The sequence below is a fragment of the Daktulosphaira vitifoliae genome, unplaced genomic scaffold (assembly GCF_025091365.1).
Source record: "Daktulosphaira vitifoliae isolate Bord-2020 unplaced genomic scaffold, ASM2509136v1 Scaffold_2, whole genome shotgun sequence".
NCBI classification, from domain to species: domain Eukaryota; kingdom Metazoa; phylum Arthropoda; class Insecta; order Hemiptera; family Phylloxeridae; genus Daktulosphaira; species Daktulosphaira vitifoliae.
The window spans coordinates 3,150,664-3,174,579 of record NW_026099573.1 but is presented as its reverse complement, the minus strand read 5'-3'; the positions used below and the strand labels follow the sequence as shown (position 1 = coordinate 3,174,579).

Genomic DNA, 23,916 nt, shown 5'->3' with positions numbered 1-23,916 from the left:
ATTATAATAACTTTTATCTGAATTAAGATAATATTTTTGCCATAATTATATTATTAGTAATAGTTCATTTCTTATCGAATATATATATTCTTTTATCGTTCAAGGTTTACCGAATAATTTTTATCGTAATTATTTTCCACTCAGCTACGCAATTTCTTTTAGTTTACCTTTGATCAATAAGTGTTTGATGAACAATAAATTAATAATGGCTTGATAACTTTGTTGATTATTTATCAGAAAATTAGTGTTTTGCATAAGTTTGAGTTGATCGAGTTGTATGAATATGTACAAATTCAAAATAGATTTAATTGTTAGAAAAAATTACAAATTATTGTTTTGTGCTAGATTTAAATATGGTCCACCCTCTAAACAAAGTAATTATTATGATCCAGATACTATTAATGAAAATCCATTGGAAAGGTGCAAAAGATTCATTAAGAGGGATTTTAATGAGTTAGTTTCTAAAATGAATGATCCATTTTCTCAATACAAAGATAATAAATTATTTCCCAAGACTGTAGACATACTTATTATTGGCGGAGGTGTCATTGGTTCATCAATTGCTTATTGGATTCAAGATAAATGTAGAGATGGAATTTCTATAGCTGTAGTGGAAAAAGATTTATCGGTAAAAAGTTCTATAATTTCTTCTGATGAGGTAGTATATTTTAATAACCTTTAATGAAGTATTATTATATAATATATATACTTTTTCTAGAAAAATAAAAGACTTAATGTCCATGTTAAATATTTTAATGTAATTGTTTTTTATTAGATCTTTAAAAGTAATAATATTAATTAAATATTAAAAAGATATGTTTTCTCAGTTATTTGAGTAATTTTGTTTTATTATATTATATGTTTGGTGTAGGATGTAGAACATAGTAATGGCTGATAAGCTATATAGCCAGGCTCCACTATTTGTTTATTTTCCGTTGGGAAAGCATGTAGAAAAAATGTTGATTATTTGTAAACTTATCCAAATAGATGATATTCCCATTCTTATTCCCATTATCCAACTATTCATATACCCATTAAAAACATTGATTCTTTTACTCGTATCACAAAAACTACCAACTAGACAAAAGAAAATGATAATTAAATAAAAAAAAAACTTTATTTTATATTGCACAAAAATACTATTCCCACTACTAAACAAATATTGATGATTACCAAATATTTGGTAAATAAATAAACAGTGGGAACTCATCTTAATGTTATTAACTATTATAGATTCATAGATGGACCATTAAAAAAAATATCATGTCTCAAAATCAAGAAGCGATGGAAACCATCACATTTCTTTTTTTTACATACACACTAGAACAAACTTTAATTTAAAGCTGACTGGTGTCAATCCAATCTCATGGTTTTTAACTGTATAATTTTATGTTATTTTAGTATTCCAAAGCTTCGTCAGCGCTTTCAGCTGGAGGAATCCGCCAGCAGTTTTCATTAAAAGAGAATGTTGAATTGTCTATGTACAGTGCTGAATTCCTTCGAAATATCAAAGATCACCTATCTATTCCTGAACATGAACCTCCTAATGTTAATTATAATCCATCGGGATACTTGTACTTAGCTACAGAAAAAGGGGCAAATACAATGTTAAAAAACCATGAAGTTCAAAAGTATTTTTCTGAAATCATTCTTAGTTATATTATATCATTTTTTAATTAATAATGTAATGTATAGAAAAGTTGGAGCCAAAGTTGAACTACTGTCACCTGAACAAATGAAAATTAGATTTCCTTGGTTAAATATAAATGGTATTGTTCTTGGTAGCCTTGGTACTTTAAATGAAGGATGGTAAGTTTTTATTTATCATGATTAAATTCTGAGTTATATTTATAAATGTTTAGGTTTGATGCCTGGTCATTACTGGATGCATTTCGTAAAAAAGCTAAATCACTTGGAACATATTATGTTGAAGGAGAAGTGATTGATTTTGGCTTTAAAATTGATACTAGTATTGTAGTTGAAGGTGATGAGAATAAAGAATATGAAGGAATTAATAGTGTTAAAGTATGTTTGAATTAAATATGAATAATATTATTATTCATCATAATTATATGTTCAAATATTAACAATGAATTATTTTCTAATTGCATATTAGAGTGGTCCTTAGTTATAGATGAAGAGAATTATTTATATTCTTACCCACTCTCCAATTGTTCATATGTATGTAAAAATTAAAAAAATTTCAGGTCAATCATTTTAACTCAAGGCTACTTAGAGTTGAAAATTAGATAAGAGTAGTTTTTTGACATTTGCATAACTCATAAAAGATCACTGGTAGAAAAAAAAACTTAAAATGTAAATTGTAGATATAAATGTTTTTTTATAAATTAAGTATTTACAGTTCTTTTGATAAATTCATTAGTTTATTTGAAAAATTATAAATACACAAAATACTGTTTAGTTTTCATAATAGAAATATTTACAGATTTTTCATCATATTTGACGAACACTTATAGTTGCATGTAGATTTTTCACATAAAAAACGTTTATAATTTAATTTTCTAAAAAATATGGGGCAGTGGATCATTCAATTGCTTCTGTAGCACTAATGTTTAGCTGCATTGTTTACTGTTGGTTCACGGTTGTGTGACCATACGGTAACTTTAACAGAGTTGCACACCTTGTACCATACTGGTTCTCTCAGCCATAATGAGGTTAGATCAGGTTAAAAGCTGATATCAAATTCCATCAAATCGTCATAGTCAAGATTATACAAATATTTGAGATAGAGGCTAAGGAGATGATGATGACCATATGTTTAACTGTTTGTGAAATATATTGACCTAAGTGTTTAAAAAAACTTTTTGAGATATTCTCTATAATTCACTGATTTATTTCCATATTAGCTTTGGTGCAAAGCTGTTGGTTTTACTATGATGCGTTTTTTTTTTTGTGAGTCTGTTACCACCTTTTCTCAGCTTTCACCAAACCGATTTCTTTCAATAATACGTCAAAAGATCACAAATCGTATCTAGTTGAAGACATTACCTTCAAAAATTGAAAAACATTTTCCTCATTCTCCGTAAATGGGAGAAATATCCAAAAAAATTACAAATTTAAAAATTGCTAATTTTTGACATTTTTTCAATTTTTTTAAAAATAATCAAATCAATATAATTCTTTTTTTTATAGATGCATGATGTCTTTACCTTTATAACTTATTTGGTATATTTTTTTTATGAATCTGACTTTTTACCTGTTCGAAGGGGGGGATTTAAAAAAACAACTTTTTTGACTTAATTTTTGAAAGTGTTACAGAAAGTCTGACACTTTTATATATATCTTAAATTAAAGCTAATGTAACATACTTTATTATGGAATAAAAAATTTCGGACTTTATTTTGTCTTCACGGTGAAAATGGCTACCAAATGCTATTTTTGTGTGAAAATTTTCGATTTTGTATTTTATATTTTTAACTTTATTATGCTATAACTTATTGAAAAGTGTATGGATCAACACAATTTTTTTATGAGAAATAATATTTGTATCCCTCTTTCAATCGACATACTTTATCTTAATCAGGATATAAATATGGAAATAACAGATCATGTAGCTTTTGGAGTAATCCATCAATTTTTTTAAATTAAACACTATCTAAAGATTTGTATCGAAGCGTTTTTTATGATAATGATTTTAATCTCTGTCAGATATCATTATACTTGACTCAACTATGCCACATCACCACTGTGCCACGATCCCCCTGTGTTTTATTATGTAATTATCAAATATATTGTTTAGTATAATTATTTTTTTAGGTAAAATTACCTAATGGTGAGTTACAACAAATGGTTTTTGGTTTGTGTATAATTGCTGCTGGAGCTGATTCAGGAAAAGTTGCCCAGTTGGCAAAATTAGGAAATGGGAAAGGATTTTTATCAACTCCTTTGCCTATAGAACCTCGGTGAGTCATTGTATTTTTGTATTATTTTAATATATAATACAATTATTATGTACATTAATTTGTTTAAGTATTAAGTTCCTATAATTTAACAAGGTGAATTGGTTTAGTTCTATTTAAAATTTTAATATTTTTTTAAAGAAAATAATTATTTATTTAATTTTCATAACTGTTGTTTTCAAGAAATTTCTATCAGTTTATAAAAAAAAGCTCTTAGAAAATTATGGATATTATAAATATTGTATGCAATAGTAAAGAAACTATTAAACAAAAATTATAAATTCATTAATCATTATTATCTTCTTAGCCTCTATCCCAAATATTTGGAGTTTGGCTCTGTTTTAACAATTTAATAGAATTTAATACTGGCTATCGTTTGGACGCAAACTTGTTATGGCTGAGCAAAAAATAATTTTTTATTAGCTTTTTTTTAGTTTAATTCAGATATTTTTAATTAGAGAAAGAATCACTGGTTTGGATTATAGAAAAATTGTAAACTCATAACCATGTTTAAGAATTGAACATTGGGCATTTAAATTACAAATATTTGATTTTGAAATTTTTTATAGACTAGGTAAAAATAGCTGATTCCCATCCAGATTAGGCAAATATAAAAATGGAAAAGTTGAAATTAATAAAAATTAAATCTATGTTCATTATATTAAATCTAAATCAATACTAAAGGCACTTAGTTGGGAAATAATTAAAGAAGAATCAAAATTAGATTGTGAGTTTGTAATGACTAAAATTTTTTAGAATCTGATGCCTTATGTTGTTGCATAAGTTGCATACACAATGTTATTAAATCAGTTCTGTATATGATCAAAACAATTACTTGAGATGGTACATTTATTTTTCAAGAGTGAAAGTTTTTATAAATAAAATTAATTAAAATAATAATATAGAATTTTATGATGTTATACATATCTTCTTTTTGGTCTAAAGCCAATGGAAAATGGAAAGGAAAATTTAGCCGATTTTGAAGTGATGAAAATCTGTTTAACAACAATTTAGAAATGGTTTTTAATGAAATAGCATATAAAGATAAAAAAAGAAATTCATGGGTTAAGAATATGATGATAAATAAGGTGAATTGATTTGAAATAAAATAAAATTAATAAACTTACACCGAATATAAGTGTACTTGTAGTAATAAGTAGTGAAGTTTTACTATTACTGTAGAGAGAAAGAGAGAGAGAGATGTGTCAAGTATACCAGGCATGATACATTTGCGAAAAAGTTAACAAACAGTAGGAAATAATATCCAAAAAAGTTGATGAATCTATTGATCACAAGCACAAATCAGAAAACCAAAAAAGGGTATTTAATTTACCAGAAAAATATAAAGACTGATATGAATTTAAATATTTAATTTTTATTAATTGAATTTTTTTATTATTTATGTAGTATGTTAAGTCAATTTGAATTTGATGTTACCGAAGGATATTAGGCAACACTGTATAATACTATTATTATTATTGTTATAATAAAACAGTTAGTTATTGTAATTTGTCTAATAGTCTATTCTATGAGTCTTGTTTATAAGTGTATCATAAAATACATATGCTATTTAACAAAAAGAAGTCAAGATGTGTAGGCTGTTATATATTAAAAAAAATGTTTTGATTATTAAAAATTATTAATGGACACTATTTTATTTATAACAAAGTAAAATAATAGTATAATTGTTATCAAATTACTTTTAGGAAGCGTTTTGTTTATTACTTTCATGCTCCAAAGGGACCTTCAATTGCTCCAATGGTTATTGATCCATCAGGTCTTTATTTTAGGTAAATATGAAATATTTTATACTTCATAAATGTATTAATATTTTGTTCAATTATAACAATTTTTTTTATAATCTAATCCATTAAAAATGATAAAAACCTTATTTTTTTACTACTATTCATAATTATCCTAAAGTTTTGTAAATAAATTAAAGCATGCTTATTAGTACTAAACCTAATATTTACACATATTGAGGGAATTTAACAAAATTATTCTTTTAATTACTTTATACATTAAGTTGACATGATCCACAATATAAACAATCTGGCATTTTATTTTCTAAAAATGTATTATTCTTTCAATTAGGCCTGATGGGTTTAACAACCATTATATTTGTGGTAAATCACCTGATGAAAATGATGAACCAGATACATCAAACTTGGATGTTGATCATGAATACTTTGAAAAAGAAATTTGGTCTCAACTTGCACACAGAGTTCCTGCATTTGAAGAAGCCAAAGTATGATGCAAACATATTATATTTAAGAATTTACGATTTTTGTATAATTAATTATAATTAACACTAAAAGAGACTATATAAAATCTTTATTTAGTCACAATCCCTATTCACTGAAAGTTATTTCTATCAATGACATAACACCCAGTTGAATAAATATATTACTGGTAAAAAATTCAAATTTTTTAAACTAAAATGGAGCATTAAAAAGCAAAAGGAAATAGCAACAAATCTACTACTCATCAGAAGAGCAAATATTAATTTGTATTTTCTGTTGAAGTAGTGAAAGAAATAATTTATCATTATTATTTTTAATTATATTATATTAATTATATTTAATATTATATCTAAAAACTATTGCTTGTACCAGAAATGATGGGAATACCGACATAGCTTTGTTCTACAGAATCTTATACTAGTAACTATGCACTGGGTACAATGCGTACCGACTGAGCTAGGTAGACTACTTATCTATTTAGAAGTTCAAATATTTTATCACAAAATAAAAATAAGAATAAAAGTGCTTGAGTGTTTATTTTATTTTGCCATTTATTAGTCAATATAAATGAAACTGAACAAATAAAAGAATTACTTGCAAAAGAAGATTATAGAATTTTTTTGTACTTTTTCAGGTAAAAAATAGTTGGGCAGGTTATTATGATTATAATTGGTATGATCAAAATGCTGTAATTGGGCCACACCCAAGTTATTTCAATTTATTTTTTGCAACAGGTTTTAGTGGACATGGTAAGGAATTATTATATATTAAATACATGAAGCTAAAATTTGTTACTTTTTTAATAGGTATTCAACAAGCACCTGCTGTAGGAAGAGCTATAATGGAAATGATTACAGAAAGTGGTTTTAATACCATAGATCTTACTAAATTTGGTTTTGGACGGCTGATTGCTGAAAAACCCTTGTATGAAGTTAATGTTATTTAATATTGTTTTTCTTTATGTTGTGACAACCCAAACTTAAGTCAATAAAACACAAATTTGAAAAAATGTATCATTAAATATATTTATTTGAGTTATATTTTCTTTTAAAAAAGGACCATTTTCGTTTATAAAATATTTTAAATAAAAAATAAAAAATCAATAATAAGTAAATAAGTACAATTGTATACTCTTGTGGCATGTGACAAGTTTCCACAGCATAAAAATCAGCTGTGAATTGTGCCTAAAATATACAAAAATAAATAAAGAGAAATGATATTTATAAAACTGAAACCTACTTACCAACATAAAACTAGGATTATATTTATTACGCCAATTAAATGATGGCAATGTGAATTCATGAACATAATTTTCGTGTATCATATGACATCCATGATGTGTATGTCCATTAAAAACCACTCTAGGTTTTAAAATTTCCAACAACTAATTAATTAAAAAATAGGAAACCATTATATTAATTTATATATAGTAAACCTATCAAACCTAACTAGTAGTAAAAATCTATAGTTTCTTCACACATAAGATTGTTCAAAACATACTTTTTTTGTTGCATCTTTTTTAAGGCAATCCCAACCTTCACGAAATATTTTAATTTTTTCTGCCATTGGAGCTGAATCAGGTTCATTGCAAGTCATATCATTAGTTCGATATAGTGGAAAATGCTAAAAAAAAAAAAGTCTTTTATCTTTATATTATAATTATATAATAATATAAAAGAAAAGTTTCTATTGGCTATTATATGCAAATATTTTAGCTGAATCGCATATTTTTTAATTTAATTAATACATATCCCTTTATTAAGCATAATATATATACATTAATCTTAAAAATTTAATGTTATAAGCTAATTAAAGAAACTACTCAAAACTTTTCTCAGAATTATTTATAAAATAGTTAAATTATTAACAAAAATAAAGAAAACTTTAAAGGGCCATCATTTTATAAGCATAGATGACATTAAAAGCGCATGGCTGAATAAGTTAAAGGCTATCCCAAAGATCGAGTTTTAGAATTATTTTGAGGATTGGAAAAAGTGTTCGCTCAAGTACATAATATCTAAAGGGGACTTTTTTGAAGGTGACAATATTAACATAGACGAATAAATAAATATTTTTTTCAAAAAAAAACCAAAATTTATATTATTTTCTGAACATACCTCGTATAGATGGTAAAATGAATAAAACTAAAAGTTAAATATTAAAATGAAGTAACAAAATTTATATACTTGTAATAATACAGGTTTACTGTAATTGCCTTCTATTAACATATTTTTTGAACAAGTTTTTTCTCTACTACATTTCATTCTTCCTATAATTAATTTAAAATATAAATATATATTTAATTACTTTTTGTAATTATATTATTTACTAGCAAGTTCTTTGAGTTTTTGTTCTGCTGTATAGCAAAAATAACAGCCATCCATTTCCATAGCCATACTATTAACAGTTACAAAGTGTACATTACGTTTGCTAATTAATGTTATAGATTCAGTATTAAATGCTTTGTTAAATCTCCTTTCTAGATATGGTGTCATTCTGTAATTAATTAAATTTTTCATACATTACAAAATTATTGTTTTTTAAATGTCTGTTTTTGTTTAAAAATAGTTTTAAATTTCATTAAGGTTAATTATTGTTGTCAATGGTGCTGCACTCTATATATATATATTGATTAATGCAAGACCTTACTAGAATTTCATGATCTCAAATTATTTAATACATATGTATTATAGTTAAAATTTTATTGTCAATAAAAGAAATGAAGTGACTTTAAAACAAGTTTCAATTCAATGCAATTTCTAACAAATTTTAGCGAAGTATCATTAGCATGGTTGCTAATGATAAAATTCTTAATTAAGGTAAAAATAATAATCATATACCTAGGCATAAAGAAAAAAATTTTTTTAATAAGGCTAAATATCATTTTCCTACTTAAATAATAAATTTTTATAAAATATGTATGACTTTTATACATTTTTTAAGAAGAGGGCTAATTTCTAAAGTTTAATTTTGTGATTGAACTTATAACAAAGAAAGTGATATGAATCTAAAGATAGTGTATGTGTGACAATAAATTTTAAATGTTTTGATTATTTAATGATAAGGATGTCATTCGCAAATTATGTAGTATACATTCATTTATATACCTAAATTATATATTAATTTAGCTCATAAGGTAGAGTTTAACTCAACTCAGCATCGAAATAAGAAATTCAAAGAGACTGTGCATATAGTATAATGTAATATAGTAGCCTTTACTATATTTATGAGGACAAAAATAAAAAAATTGAAATGACACCCCTATTTAATTACTATTAACAAAATTTGAACATTTTTATTCCATAAATTTTTAAAACAATTTTTCAGATTTTGATTAACTCTACCTTTAGTGCTTCACATTAAATCTAAAAAAAAATTATATATACATTTTTCACCTGTAATGAAAACCAATATCATGATTACCTACAACAACATATAGTTTGGTTGGTTCAATTATTGAAAAAATATCATTAAATGTTTTGACATAGGTGTTAAAGTCAGTTTCACTACTCCATAGTCCTTCATCAAATAAATCACCTTTAAAATAATATAAAAATAAATAATTTAATTTAAATTATATGGTAATATGTCAATTCTAGGTTTAAGGATGATTAAAAAAGGAAAGAAAGAAGGTTAAGCATAAACAGGAAAACATATATAGGATTTATCGATCTAGAAAAAGTATTTGACACCGTAAATTGCAAGATTTTGATGAAAAATGGCATAGACTTAAGAGATAGAACAAACATCATATAGTTTTATAAAAATTAAGAAACAACAATTAAAATAGGAGACTGTATATTTACAGCTAAAATGCGTAGAGGTGCAAGACAAGGATTTTTCTTGACACCATACTTATTTAATTTATTCATAGAAAGTTTTTAAGTAATTCAAAGCAAAAGCTAAAGGTGTAAAAATAAATGAAAAAATATAGATAATAAAATTTTCTGAAGACATTACAATGGCATCATAGAAAAATGACTACATTTAATGATATCTTAAATAGATACCTTATGTGGAACAATATAAATAAAATGAAAGACATTTTAGTAAATAAAGGGAGCAGAGTCCCTATTGTTAAGATATAATTAAATAATCAAATAATTAACCAGGTTTAACAATATAAATGTTTACAAAGTACACTAATCAGTAACAATAGATGTTCGTTAGAAGTTAGACATCGAATAAAGATAATAAAAAGAACTACTGACAAACAATAATCTAAGTAAAATATACATTTATTTATTATAATTTATTGCAAAATAGTAATTTATTAGTGCAATATATAATATCAAATCACTGTTTATAATATAGCATATAACAGAAAGAAAAAGTAAATAAGTATTTATATATATACAGGTTAATTTTTTAATGCTAGCCACTCAATTTTTCTAAAAATAATTAAATTTCTTCTTTTTGAGTTTTTAGTATCTGCATTTATCTGTTATAAAAATTTTTTAGATCTATCACTAATGTCTTATTACATAAGATAGTTAATTAAATATTAAATATGACATAAGGGATGGACTTAAGTTATTTTATAATAGGAAAGATAAGATACATATTTTTCTAGTAAATAGTTGTATTAGTTTTCTTTCGTAATTTTATCGTTTAGAGTTTAACTTAAAAAGAAAAAAATAAATATTACCTAGAACAAAAACTAGTTCTGGATTATGCAGTGAAATGGCAGTTTGGAAAGCTCTTTTCATTTCCCATTCTCTAAAATATTATCACTATAAATTAAAATTTTGATTATCAATAGAGTAACATCACTAGTAAATGAATAGTTAAAGATTATATAATATTTTAAAGTTCTTCATTAATTTTTGTTTAATGCACCGCTCATAAAGTTAATACTTATTTTGTCTGTGTAGTATCAATAAAAACAATGAATTTTTTAAAACAATTTTATCCAATTATTTTTGTTGATTTTTTTTTTAAATAAAAATTTTTAAAATAAAGTTATAAAACTTTATAGAAACTTAAACTATAATTATGATAAAACTTCTAACTCTAAGAGTTCTATCATTGAAACATTCAATTCTGAAAAAAAAAAACTAAATAATTCAGTTTAAAAAAACCCAGCACAGGGGGGTCGCGGCACAGTATAGACGTGGCATAGATGAGATAAGTATAATGATATCTGACAGTGATTAAAATCACTATAAAAAAAAAACGCTTCGATGCAAATCTTTAGATACTGTTTAATTTTAAAAAATTGGTGGACTATTCCAAAAGCTACATGATCTGCTAGTTCATTATTAATATCATAATTAAGATAAAGTATGTCGAATGAAAAAGGGATTATTAAAAAATATTATTTCTCATAAAAAAATAATGTTGATCCATACACTTTTCAATATGTCATAGCATTATAAAGTTAAAAATGTAAAAAATAAAATCGAGAATTTTCACACAATAATAGCATTCGGTAGCCATTTTCACCGTGAAGATAAAATAAAGTCCGAAATTTTTTTTTCGCATAATAAAGTAAATTACATTAGCTTTAATTTAAGATATATATAAAAGTGTCAGACTTTCCGGAACACTTTCAAAATTTAAGTTGAAAAAGTTAATTTTTTGTGAAAAAGTTGTCATTTTAAATCCCCCCCTGTGGGCAGGTAAAGGGTCAGATATAAAAAAAATATATACCAAATGATAGGTAAAGACATCATGCATCTATAAAAAAAAAATTATATTGATCCATACATCTTTCAAAAAGTTATAGCATTATAAAGTTAAAAATATAAAAAAGAATTTTTTTACAAAAATCGTATTTTTTTTATAAACTTTGATGTCTGTTTTCACCATGAAGATAAAATAAAGTCCGAAATTTTTTTTTTCCATAATAAAGTATATTACATTAGCTTTAATTTAAGATATATATAAAAATTTCAGACTTTCCGGAACACTTTAAAAAATTAAGTTGAAAAAGTAAATTTTTTGTGAAAAAGTTGTCATTTTGAATCCCCCCCTGTAGGCAAGTAAAGGGTCACATATAGAAAAAAAAATATACCAAATGATAGGTAAAGACATCATGCATCTATAAAAAAAAGAATTATATTGATCCATACATCTTTCAAAAAGTTATAGTATTATAAAGTTAAAAATATAAAAAAGAATTTTTTTACAAAAATCGTATTTTTTTTATAAACTTTGATATCTGTTTTAACCATGAAGATAAAATTAAGTCCGAAATTTTTTTATTGCATAATAAAGAACATTACATTAGCTTTAATTTAAGATATATATAAAAGTGTCAGACTTTCCGGAACACTTTCAAAATTTAAGTTGAAAAAGTCAATTTTTTGTGAAAAAGTTGTCATTTTGAATCCCCCCCTGTAGGCAGGTAAAAAGTCAGATNTATTTACAGCATATATCAAATATAACATTTGACAGACTCTCTCCTCTTTTACTTCTTCTTCTTCTTCCTCGCCTTAACCCCAACTACTTGGGGTCGGCCATCCTTATCCCAAACTTCCACTTGACACAATCTCCTACATCCTCTACGCTCATATTAGCTGTCCTCATATCGCATTCAATAGCGAATTCCTCTTTATTGGTCTTCCTCTACCTCTTCTTCCTTCAACATTCATTTCTATAACTGTCCTTACAGTTTTCGAATTTTCTCTCCTCATAACATGACCAAACCATCTAAGTAACTTTTAGTAACACTAATAAAAACATTATACCTCTTTACAATTAAACACTCCTGGCTCACGAAAAATCATTTAATAAAATAAAAAGATCCCACACCTTGTATTATATGTGAAACTGAAAATTTGGTCAAACATATTACACTGGAATGCCACAAATATGACACTGAAAGGAACAACCAGATACTTCCCACAAGTCTATAATTATAAATAATAATTAATTTTCAATAAACTCTACCCAAATAACACCTCTGCACTAGTAGTTTAAACTAGTTATAATTTGTGATCTTTTGGCAAGAAAAGTAGGTCCAGCAGGATTTGGTCCATTTAAATACCGATAACAAAAATCTTCTTAGTTGTGCATTGAAGTTAAAAGTATAAATATACCAATCAATTAATAGATAAAAAATTTAAATTTTGAACAATTTTCATATTTCTGATAAAAATTCCTTAAATTTTATAAAATTCAAAAATGTACCATAAATTATAAAGTATACAAAAAAAATTTACTCTATAACTAAATAGACACTTTAATTTATTATTATTAATTAATTATATAAAACCCACTAAAAATGTTAAAAATAATGACTTGTAGGTTGAATAAAACAAATGTGTATTACCTTCTTAATTTATCAAACCAATGTCCATTTTTAGTTCCTAATAAGTGTGCATCAGCCAAAAACATCACTTTAACTGGTTGATCTAAATTCATATCCTTAACCAAAGGCCATTTGCACTAAATAAAATAATAAATCATATTACGATTATCTAATTAAAACCAATTCAACTAATCAAAACTTTCACAGTTCAAAAAAATAAATTTTTTTTTAACTTTGATCTATGGATGCAATACATTTGGATAGTAGAATTATTATTGTCTATATAATATATATATATATATATATATATATATATATATATATATATTATATAGACAATAATTATATAGACAATAATCACTATTTATAAAATAATTTCAAAATAACAGCTATGATTCCAAGAATAATATATATAACTTAAGAGTTGATTACAAAGAGGAATCTGAAAAATTGTTTCTTTATGAATTTTATTAGTTATTGTTAATTTGTTTTATTTTGTACTTTCGGGTTTTCTTATAATTAATCAAATCAATGTACTATTTTGAAATTTCAGTCATGGCTAAGAAAGTAGGAATTAGGAACAATAAAACAATAAAAATATAAACATTAAATATTAGTTTTGTTTAATAAATCAAATATTTTTATAACTTGTAGGTCCTAATAAAATACTACATTAAATAAAAATAAAAATAATATTAGGTCTTGTAACATCTTTATGTATTTATATAAACAATTTTTTAATACCTCTCTAAATTATTATAATAATAATAAATTAATTATTATATAATAATTCTAATACAATATTTAATATTTTTTTGTTACAGGAAAAGCTTGACCACAGAACTATTAACTAAGAACAGTGCTACCACACCATCTTGCCCTAGGCCCTAGGGGATGATATAGAGTAAGAAGAAAAAAATGTTTTGTACAATATCACTACATTGTAATATAGTTAATGAGAGAGAAAAAACATAGAATGAGCAGTACTATTTTTCTATCCTCTCAAAACATTTTGTCTCCAGTTTATCACTCTTAGCACTGTCCAATAGATCAATAAGCTTAATCCACTATACAATTATACAATAATAAACAAACCCTTATTTAGATCAAATGGTGTAAAATAAAAATTATTATTATTTATAAGTAGTAGTTGGATATAAAAAGGTGGAAAATCACTTCATTAAAGGCAAAAATATTTCTAAAATGCTCTCTTATCACTTATACAATCTATATTCATATCCTTCTTCTCTATCAGTCAAAAATTAAAGTATTAAAATTTTTTTAGTAACACTAATCTTCTTCCTCGCCTTAATCCCAACTATTTGGGATCGGCCACCCTTATCCCAAACTTCTACTTGACACAATCTCCCACATCCTCTACACTCACATTAGCTGTCCTCATATCGCATTCAATAGCGAATTCCTCTTTATTGGTCTTCCTCTACCTCTTCTTCCTTCAACATTCATTTCTATAATTGTCCTTACAGTTTTCGATTGTTCTCTCCTCATAACATGACCAATCCATCTAAGTAATTTTTAGTAACACTAATAAAAACATTATACCTCTTTACAATTAAACACTCCTGGCTCACGAAAAATCATTTAATAAAATAAAAAGATCCCACACCTTGTATTATATGTGAAACTGAAAATTTGGTCAAACATATTACACTGGAATGCCACAAATATGACACTGAAAGGAACAACCAGATACTTCCCACAAGTCTATAAGATAATTGAGGAAACCAACCTTATAACAAGATTTATAAACAAGTCATCCAAAGAGAGGAAAGAAAGTATTTAAGTGAAATATTATAATATAACAATCTATTTTTAGTTTTAAAGATAAATCTCTAAAAAATATATGTATATATATACTCTGTGATTAACTTATAATGCCAATTAATTAATTGAAAAAATAAAAATAATATTAATAATTTTTTTATTTGTTTTTTTTTAGTTCTATGTTTTTCTTAATTTTTCAATCATAATGTTTATATTATGTTCATTCCTTATACTTATGAGTATAATTTTAACTATTTTTCAAATAGCAATATATAATTAACTAGCTTATTTATTAGATAATGATCTAATTAAGAAAATGATAGTTTTTGGACCATTATGTTGGAAATTATGACACATTTATAACCAGATTGGAGAGAGGGGGGAAGAGTACGACTAGGAAATCTCTAATTATAAAAACACTAGCACACACTCTTCATTTCTAGTCATTATTTTAAATTGTTTATAACTTCCAGTTTTTTTTTTAATCAGATCATTATCGAATAATTAAGCTAGTTAATTATGATGAACATAAATTTTTTTTTACAATTGATACATTGAGAAAAACTCTTATATATAATAACTATTGTATATTTTAATTAATTTGGACCATGACTTCAGCATTTGAGGACTTAAGTTATAATAAAAAATGTATAAATATTTAAGATAGAACAATTCTTACTTGAAATAATACAACATAATATATACCAAATTCGCAGTAAAAAATAATAAGAGATAATATAATAAATGATTTAATAAAACTGTTCATTATTTTTTATTATTATAAATAAACATTAATTATAAGTAATCACAAAAAGCACATAATAAGTGAAATTAATATTGTTTAATAGTACTTTTATATATATATTTCAATTATTCTATTAATTATATTCAAATCGTAATCATAGACAAGTATACTATGATCGTAATCATTGTTAGACCACAACATGGATAAGATCTTATCTATTCTGTAGTTTATATAAAAATAGGAGGCCGTGTATGAATATTATCTTTTAATTATTATCTAAGTTCGTCAATTATTGAATGCCGTGTGTGAGTAACATTAATACGTTATCATAAATATTCAAGTTATTTAGTTTGTAACTGTTAAATTTTTAAAAATTGCTATGGATTTTAACGATGATCCTTTTGATTTTGCATCACAATTTCGAAGTTAGTAAACGTCATATTAAATTTTATTATACGGAAATAAGGGTTGGAATATTTTGTCGATAAAAATTAACCAAAATCAACCAGTAACTTATTTGATACTATAATTTTATCTATTCTTATTAATTTACTTTTATAGTAATAGGTATTATTTTTTAAGCAATTTTTATTTTAGTATATGGTTAAATAATTTAGCTTTGTAAGAAAAATCAGTATTTAATGTAGTCTAATTATAGAAAAATACTTAAGTAGTGTAAAACTTCATATGAACTTGTAATACTTTTGCTTGAAACACAAATTTACCTAGTATATTATTATTATACTTAGCTATAAAAATATAACTGTTTCTTATTGTGTAAAAAAATGAAACAGTATCAAATTAAACTAGATTTCTTTAGGTTTATTATAATTAGATTGAATTATTAGTATTATTGTCATATATTAAACTTTCACTAGACTAACAAAATACCACCAAAAATATGTATCTATTTTCTAAAATAGTGAACTTTATATATTTTTCCCTAATCATTTATTATATTAATTTTCAGCTAGTTGTATAAAGTAAATAATTACTTTATAAAGTTCTTTTAATTAAAAATTAACATAATTGGTTTTGGTTTTAATATCAATAAATTTTATAATATTAATTATTGACATATATAATGACATAACTAAAAAAAACAAAATCTTTGTAATTCTTTTTTTTATTTATGTTTAATCCCTATCAACTTCTCTTAAAAGCTACTTCTCGTGACTAAGGGAATTTACAATTCTATGTAGCACAGCACATTACTAACTGAGCTAGGTATCTGAAACCACATAACTAGCTGAGCTTTAATTATTTCTGTATACATTTATTTATTTTATTTTTTATCTTTAATTATTATTTTGTTTTAATGTATATCAATTATTTAATTTTAAATAATTTAACCCAAATTAAAATTTTCCATAAATCTGGAAGTAGACAAAATTAGGGTAGTAACAATCTTACCTTGGCTATTTTTTAAAGTGAATAGTAAATATGGAAACTAACTATTTCTTTAAATTAATATTTAATTTACTTTCACAATCAGATTTAATAATTAGTAATTTTTAAATACAAGAAATGATGATCAGTTCAATAGATTTGTTTAAGATTATCAGTTTAGAAATAATAAACAAACAATTATCAAAAACTTTATCATTAAAAAAAATAATAATAACTTCATTATTTTTTTTTTAATGATATTGTTTGGCGTGAAAAACTTCCTATTTATAAAAAATTAAAAAATAGAAAAATATTGATATCCGTAGAATCGGATAAAAATACTGTATCTTACAATACATATTTGATTTTTTACACATAAAAGCTTTTTCATGATAAGTGACAAAATGTATTTATTGTTTTGTAGAATTGTTAATGTACATTTTATATTTTAATATTTATTGTTATTTTTTAATGAAATATTAGAGTTACAAACAGAACATAATAAGAAAAAAGTCTTGTCAACTATTGATTCTAATATAAGTAAAAAAGACTCATCTAGTATTTTACCAGTAAAGAAACCAGTACCTCAGATTATTCTTGATGAGTAATAATATAATTTTTTTTTAATATGTGTTTCTTATAAAAAACATTTTTTTAGTCAAGAATTAGTGCCAAGTGCAAGTATTAATGACCCTGAATGTCCAGATATTCAATATAATAAAGTTCAACTAAGAAACAAGTATATTTTATTTGTAATTATTCTAAGTCACATTAAGTAACTTCACTAATTTATTGCTATTTTAATACTATGTAGGAGAAAAAATGATTCTCAATCCAGCCAAAAGATTAATGGACCCATTATATGCATTGGCGACTTTGATGATGGTTATAATATACCTTCACCAAAAATGCCCAGAGTAATCACCCTCGATGAAGAAAACATTGTATGAATTGTGTTTCTATAACTTTAATTAAAAATATATATTTGTGGAGTTATTATTTGTATTTTGTTAGAAATGAATATTTTATTAGTTATGGACTAATTTATTTAGATACAAGTTATAAATACAAAATGAGATTTTTTATTTTCTTATAAAACATGATTTAACAGTATTGTAATTTTAGATGCTTTTATAACATTAATGATTTGATTTCAAAGATTGAATTTTATTTTTCAGAAAATTTTTGATTATGAAAAAAAATTTATATAAAAAGGTGTTTTCATAAAAGTATTGTTGAAAACACATAGTAAAAATACTTCTTTTGATTTATCAGTAAATTAATGTTAAACATTTTGACATTCTTAAATTGATATACAAATAGTTAATGGTTATTGAAAATTTTTTAAATAAGGGCTAGATTGAAAAAGAACAATACTGGGAATTTATTACATAATAAATGGCTCCATTTACTCAATTTAAAAAATAATTTCATTCATCCCTCTTGTGATAAAGTCATGAATGAAAGATTTATATTTTGTGTAATTGCTATACAATTTTTATTATCCATTAATTATAATTTAAAATTTTTTTATTACAAAATGTTTTATATTTTTAAATTTAGGTAGTTGATGAGAAAAATTTTCAAGATAGTGAAGATTCTTTTGATGTTATCAATCGAATCGTAAATGTTAAAGTATTTTGGCGTAAAATACGTACCTACCGATTTCCTATAAGAATGGTAAATAAAAATTATTTAAATTCTTATGGATTTTATCAGTAATAATTATTTAATTATACAGTTTCAGTCTTTTGAAAGTATATACCAACATTTTGCGGAATTAGAAAATATTAACAAATCTCATGTATATTTAGAATTAAATAAGAAACCAGTGTCATCAAGTGATACACCTAATTCAATTAATTACAAAATAACAGATTTTATTGGTAATGATTTGTAATGTAAATTTGATCTCGATAAGTATTTTTTTGAAATAAATATTATTAAAGTATTTATTTTATTTAAACACAAATTATGGGTTTTCCGCAGAAAAGTTCTTTTTATGTAGCATAAGAATATTAATTCTTGTTGGTATGCTCTATGTGAACACCATAGCTTTTCTTCTTTTTTAAAAATACTATTATTTTAACAGAAATTGAATTTATTATTTAAAAAACTGTTATATATTATAAGTAAATAAATATTAAATCTTCTAACTTTTTTAATACAAGAATTATATTTTTTTTAACAAAATGATGATAAACGTGTAAAAAATAATAAAAAATATTTTTATATCAAAAAATAAAACATAATTACATACAGGTGATTCACTTAATGAATTACTTAATTAATCAAAAAAAAAAAAAAACATTAATATTTTTTAGTTCAATGTAGTATTTCTTAATTTTTCAATCATAAAGTTTATTTTATGTTCATCCCTTATACCTTTTTAGGGTGTCAACTTTAATTTTTCAAATAGCAATACATAATTAATTAACTTATTTATTAGATAATGATCTAATTAAAAAAAGGACTGGTCAATAACAACTTTTGGACTAATATTTCGGTAGTCATTAATAATGTATAGTAATAACTGGAAGTGAAGAGCGAGTGCTGCTGTTTTATAACAAGAGAACATAAAATAATTGTATGATTGAAAAATTAAGAGAAACATTGAACTAAAAGAAACAAATAAAAAAAACTCAGCACAGTAGTGACATGGCATAGTTGGATCAAGTATAATGATATCTGACAGTGATTAAAATCACTATCAAAAAAAAACGCTTCGATGCAAATCTTTAGATAGTGTTTAATTTTAAAAAATTGGTGGATTATTCCAAAAGCTACATGATCTGCTAGTTCATTATTAATATCCTAATTAAGATAAAGTATATCGAATGAAAAAGGGATTATTAAAAAATATTATTTCTCATAAAAAAATAATGTTGATCCATACACTTTTCAATATGTCATAGCATTATAAAGTTAAAAATGTAAAACATAAAATCGAGAATTTTCACACAATAATAGCATTCGGTAGCCATTTTCACCGTGAAGAATAAATAAAGTACGAAATTTTTTTTTTGTATAATAAAGAACATTACATTAGCTTTAATTTAAGATATATATAAAAGTTTCAGACCTTCCGGAACATTTTCAAAAGTTATATTGAAAAAGTTAACTTTTTGTGAAAAAGTTGTCATTTTAAATCCCCCCTTGTGGGCAGGTTAAGGGTTAAATTTATGAAAAAAATATACAAAATGAAAGGTAATGATATTATGCATCTATATAAAAAAGAATTATATTGATATGTTTATTTTTGAAAAAGTAATGGCACTTTTAAGTAAAAAAAATTTCGAAAATTAGCAATTTTTAAATGCGTAATTTTTTTGGAGGTTTCCCCCATTTACGGGGAACGAGGGAATTTTTTCAATTTTTATCGGTAATGTCTTCGACTAGATACAATTTGTGATCTTTTGACGTATTATTGAAAGAAATCGGTTCGGTGAGAGCTGAGAAAAAGTGGTAACAGACACAAAAAAAAAAAAACACATCTTAGTAAAACCAATACCTTCTCAGCTTCGCATCGAAGCTAAAATTATTAATATTATTTCTTCGATTAATTAAGTGGTATTATAAGTGAATCACTCTGTGTATATATATATATATTTAAAATAGCCAAATGACTATTAATTTAAAATAAAATTTTCTTTATAATTGTATTTTAGAATAAATCTATATAAAACATTTTATTAAACTATCATTAAGAATACACATGTGTAAAGTTACACTTCCAGTGAAGTGGTTCCTTAACCTAATTTAAAACTAAGTCATTAGGTTTATGGCTTTTTAGATGTACGATATCTTCAGAATTGTCCAAAAATTAAATGGTTGCTTTGTTAATGTGGTTTGTTAATCTCATCTCATGTTTGTGGGAAAATTTATTTATTTTTTGCGCAAGTGTTTGCAAATGGTGTCATTATAATGTCATTTCTATCGTACCAATAAACTACGAAGTTGGTACAGAGTACAACATTCAGACATCATTGAATAACATCAATGTTGGACTACTAATACAATTCCGCAGTAGTATATTGTAAATCTAAATTGTTTTTATAATTGCCACATAAAATAGACCATTTTTATTTAATGAAATTTTGGAATGTTCCCCATACAAACAGTATAAATTGTTCAATTATTAGTTTTGTTTGCATACTTTTCTGTCATAGCTTTAAATTAAGATGTGAATCAAAATATTTCACCAATTATTTATGAGGAATAATTTATTGATTCAGTTTAATAGGAATGTTATTGGTATTTCTTAGCGTATAATTGGCATGTATTAATTTGTCATTATTTTAATTTTACAATGTCAAAGATTATGTTATTAATCAAGTTTTCTTGATTGAAGTTTTCAGGCTTCAACCATAGAAATTATATTATTAAAAGAGGAATATCATTTACTTCTACACTTGTAGTGCACTTTTTTAGAATTATTATTAGGGGATTTTATTTATGGAATATGTTGCTTTTAATGTTACTTATTTTATGATAAAAATTTTTGTATAACTACAGTATAAGTTAATACTATTTTAGTATATTTTATTTATAGATGGTGAAATAGAATTTTATAAAAGCTTGGATGAGAGATCTACTATTAAATATAATGAAGAACTATCAGAAAATGAAGTACAATTTAGAGTTATGCAGAAAGATGTAAAACATCCGATATTTTTAAGTATGAAAAAGGTTGAAACGATGGTTATATTATATATTAAACTATCTGAAAAGCTAGGCCTAGATATGGATTCATTCACATTAGAATTTGATGGCGAAAAGATTAAAAAAACTGATACTATGGATAGTTTAGAACTTGATGGTGGTGAGTGTTTTGAACTTTATAAAAAAAACTGAAAATACTAAAATATTACTATTAAAAATTAAAAGTATATAATTTATTTTAATTATTTAACAACTATTATGTAAAAAAATGTATGAGCTCTTAATAATTAAAAATTTATTAATATTTAAGTGTTTTGTTTTTTATCTTTATAATTTAAAAAAAAAAAATAGAGCATTTTTTTTATGTTAAAATCTAAAACATATTTTAACCTTTAATTAAATATAACGTGGAAAGAAACTTGATCAAATCTTTATATTCAACATGTGTAATACTTGAGATATGTTAAATTCTGATTTTTCTTTAATATTCAAGTGACAATTTATTTTTAATATTTAACAATGAAAATAAATTAGCTTAATAATATTATCTAAATTGTAGTCTTAACCAACTTTCAATATGTTTTTAATCGACTTGTATAATTATATATCGATAATTAATAATCATTGTATAAATTAATTTTACTATTTGTTAAGGTTTAAAATTAATAAATTTTTATTCTCTAAACACCTACTTTTATAGTAGCTTTGTTTTAATAAATTAACAAAGCTGTTGATTTTATTTGGTGTTTTTTAATTTGTAAAAAATTTCATTTTTTTTAGTTTTAGTTTTTATCGAGGTGGACATAATGCCCATGCACTCAGACCTGTTGGTCCATTGTGCGCACTTCATACCGAGTTGTCTTGATTCGGTTTACCCACCTAAGTATTATCACCGAAGTGTTATTATATTATACTTATCATTGTATAAGAGTGGATCATCGAGTTACCCCTATGGATGACCAAAGAGTCCTGTCTTTCCGGCGAATTTAAGTATCTCTCTGGGTCTTAGGTTTTTTTATATCTATTTCAGGAAAAAGTTTACTCAGGTAGTTTGATCTTAGTGTAGACAAGGCTTCACATTCACACATAATGTGAAATGAGTCTTCTTCTTCTACTCCACATTTCCTGCACAATGGTGATTCCGATACCCTCATTGCATAAAGATGTATAAGCAATTGACTATGTTCTGTCAGTAGACCTGTTAAAGTGCTTATTTAATGTCTAGTCATGCTATTAAGATCACACAGAAATAGACCGGGGTTCTTGATAAACATTTTGGATTGTCTAGGTACTACCAAGTACTTCCTGTGTTATTCTCTGCTCTAATTCTTGGGTAGTGCTTTGAGCAATTGCTCAGTGAGTCCTACTACTGGTTCTGGTCCAACATAGGTGTTCTCTGCTCCTTTCCTGGCTAGAAAGTCAGCATTCTCATTTCCAGTGACACCGTTGTGTCCCGGTACCCACGCTAGTGTAACTTTGTTGAACCTCGATAGTCATTCTAAAGTTTCCCTGCATTCGAGGACAAGCTTTGAATACACCTGGTCATTATAGAGTGCTTTCAAAGCAGCTTGACTGTCACTTAAGATAGTTATCTTCTTATTCTTGTATACTAGCAGATTCTGAGCCCCTACCAGTATCGCCATCACCTCTGCCTGGAAAACCGAGGGTGTTGTGCCCAATGACATGCTGACATTTATTCCTGGCTTTAGACCCCAAATGTCAGCACCTACCTTTCCTGATTTTTTGGATACATCTGTATATATTACAAATCCTCATTTTTCAGTCAGGTGTTTAATATTCCATTCTCTACGTGTAGTGATTTCCACTTTGTAGGGAATGTTATTCTTAAGGACCGGTTTGATATAGTCCAAGGGGTATTCCAAAAAGCCAGGGTCTATTTCTTTTATTATTTTACCG

The 23,916-nt window shown here is 24.7% G+C and overlaps 3 protein-coding genes across 6 annotated transcripts; 2 read left to right on the top strand and 1 right to left on the bottom strand.

The window, feature by feature from the left end:
• The first annotated feature begins 61 nt into the window (after window positions 1–61).
• LOC126898805 (FAD-dependent oxidoreductase domain-containing protein 1-like) lies at window positions 62–7,188 on the top strand. 3 transcript variants are annotated; one of them, XM_050673172.1, is made up of 10 exons: window positions 62–285; window positions 346–658; window positions 1,402–1,631; window positions 1,696–1,809; window positions 1,863–2,025; window positions 3,778–3,923; window positions 5,627–5,710; window positions 6,015–6,168; window positions 6,798–6,912; window positions 6,970–7,188. In XM_050673172.1, exons 1-10 carry the CDS (start codon window positions 278–280, stop codon window positions 7,107–7,109), a joined length of 1,467 nt encoding a protein of 488 aa, XP_050529129.1. In that variant the 5' UTR covers window positions 62–277; the 3' UTR covers window positions 7,110–7,188. The 3 variants fall into 3 exon arrangements, with proteins under 3 accessions (XP_050529129.1, XP_050529127.1, XP_050529128.1); XM_050673170.1 differs by having other exon boundaries at window positions 62–658; XM_050673171.1 differs by having other exon boundaries at window positions 64–628.
• On the bottom strand, window positions 7,175–16,156 carry LOC126898814 (metallophosphoesterase 1). Of its 2 annotated transcripts, XM_050673198.1 has the most exons (9): window positions 15,883–16,156; window positions 13,440–13,555; window positions 10,812–10,882; window positions 9,559–9,700; window positions 8,493–8,659; window positions 8,350–8,432; window positions 7,664–7,786; window positions 7,407–7,547; window positions 7,175–7,347 (listed from the first exon to the last, which is right to left on the bottom strand). In XM_050673198.1, the coding sequence occupies exons 1-9, from the start codon at window positions 15,967–15,969 to the stop codon at window positions 7,180–7,182; spliced, it is 1,098 nt and encodes a 365-aa protein (XP_050529155.1). In that variant the 5' UTR covers window positions 15,970–16,156; the 3' UTR covers window positions 7,175–7,179. The 2 variants fall into 2 exon arrangements, with proteins under 2 accessions (XP_050529155.1, XP_050529157.1); XM_050673200.1 differs by lacking the exon at window positions 15,883–16,156 and having other exon boundaries at window positions 10,812–10,896.
• Window positions 16,157–16,238: 82 nt separating this feature from the next.
• Window positions 16,239–22,406, top strand: LOC126898821 (uncharacterized protein CG4449). Its single transcript, XM_050673213.1, has 7 exons — window positions 16,239–16,373; window positions 17,821–17,941; window positions 17,996–18,076; window positions 18,152–18,281; window positions 18,901–19,017; window positions 19,079–19,223; window positions 21,890–22,406. Exons 1-7 carry the CDS (start codon window positions 16,328–16,330, stop codon window positions 22,189–22,191), a joined length of 942 nt encoding a protein of 313 aa, XP_050529170.1. The 5' UTR covers window positions 16,239–16,327; the 3' UTR covers window positions 22,192–22,406.
• The last annotated feature ends 1,510 nt before the right edge of the window (window positions 22,407–23,916 follow it).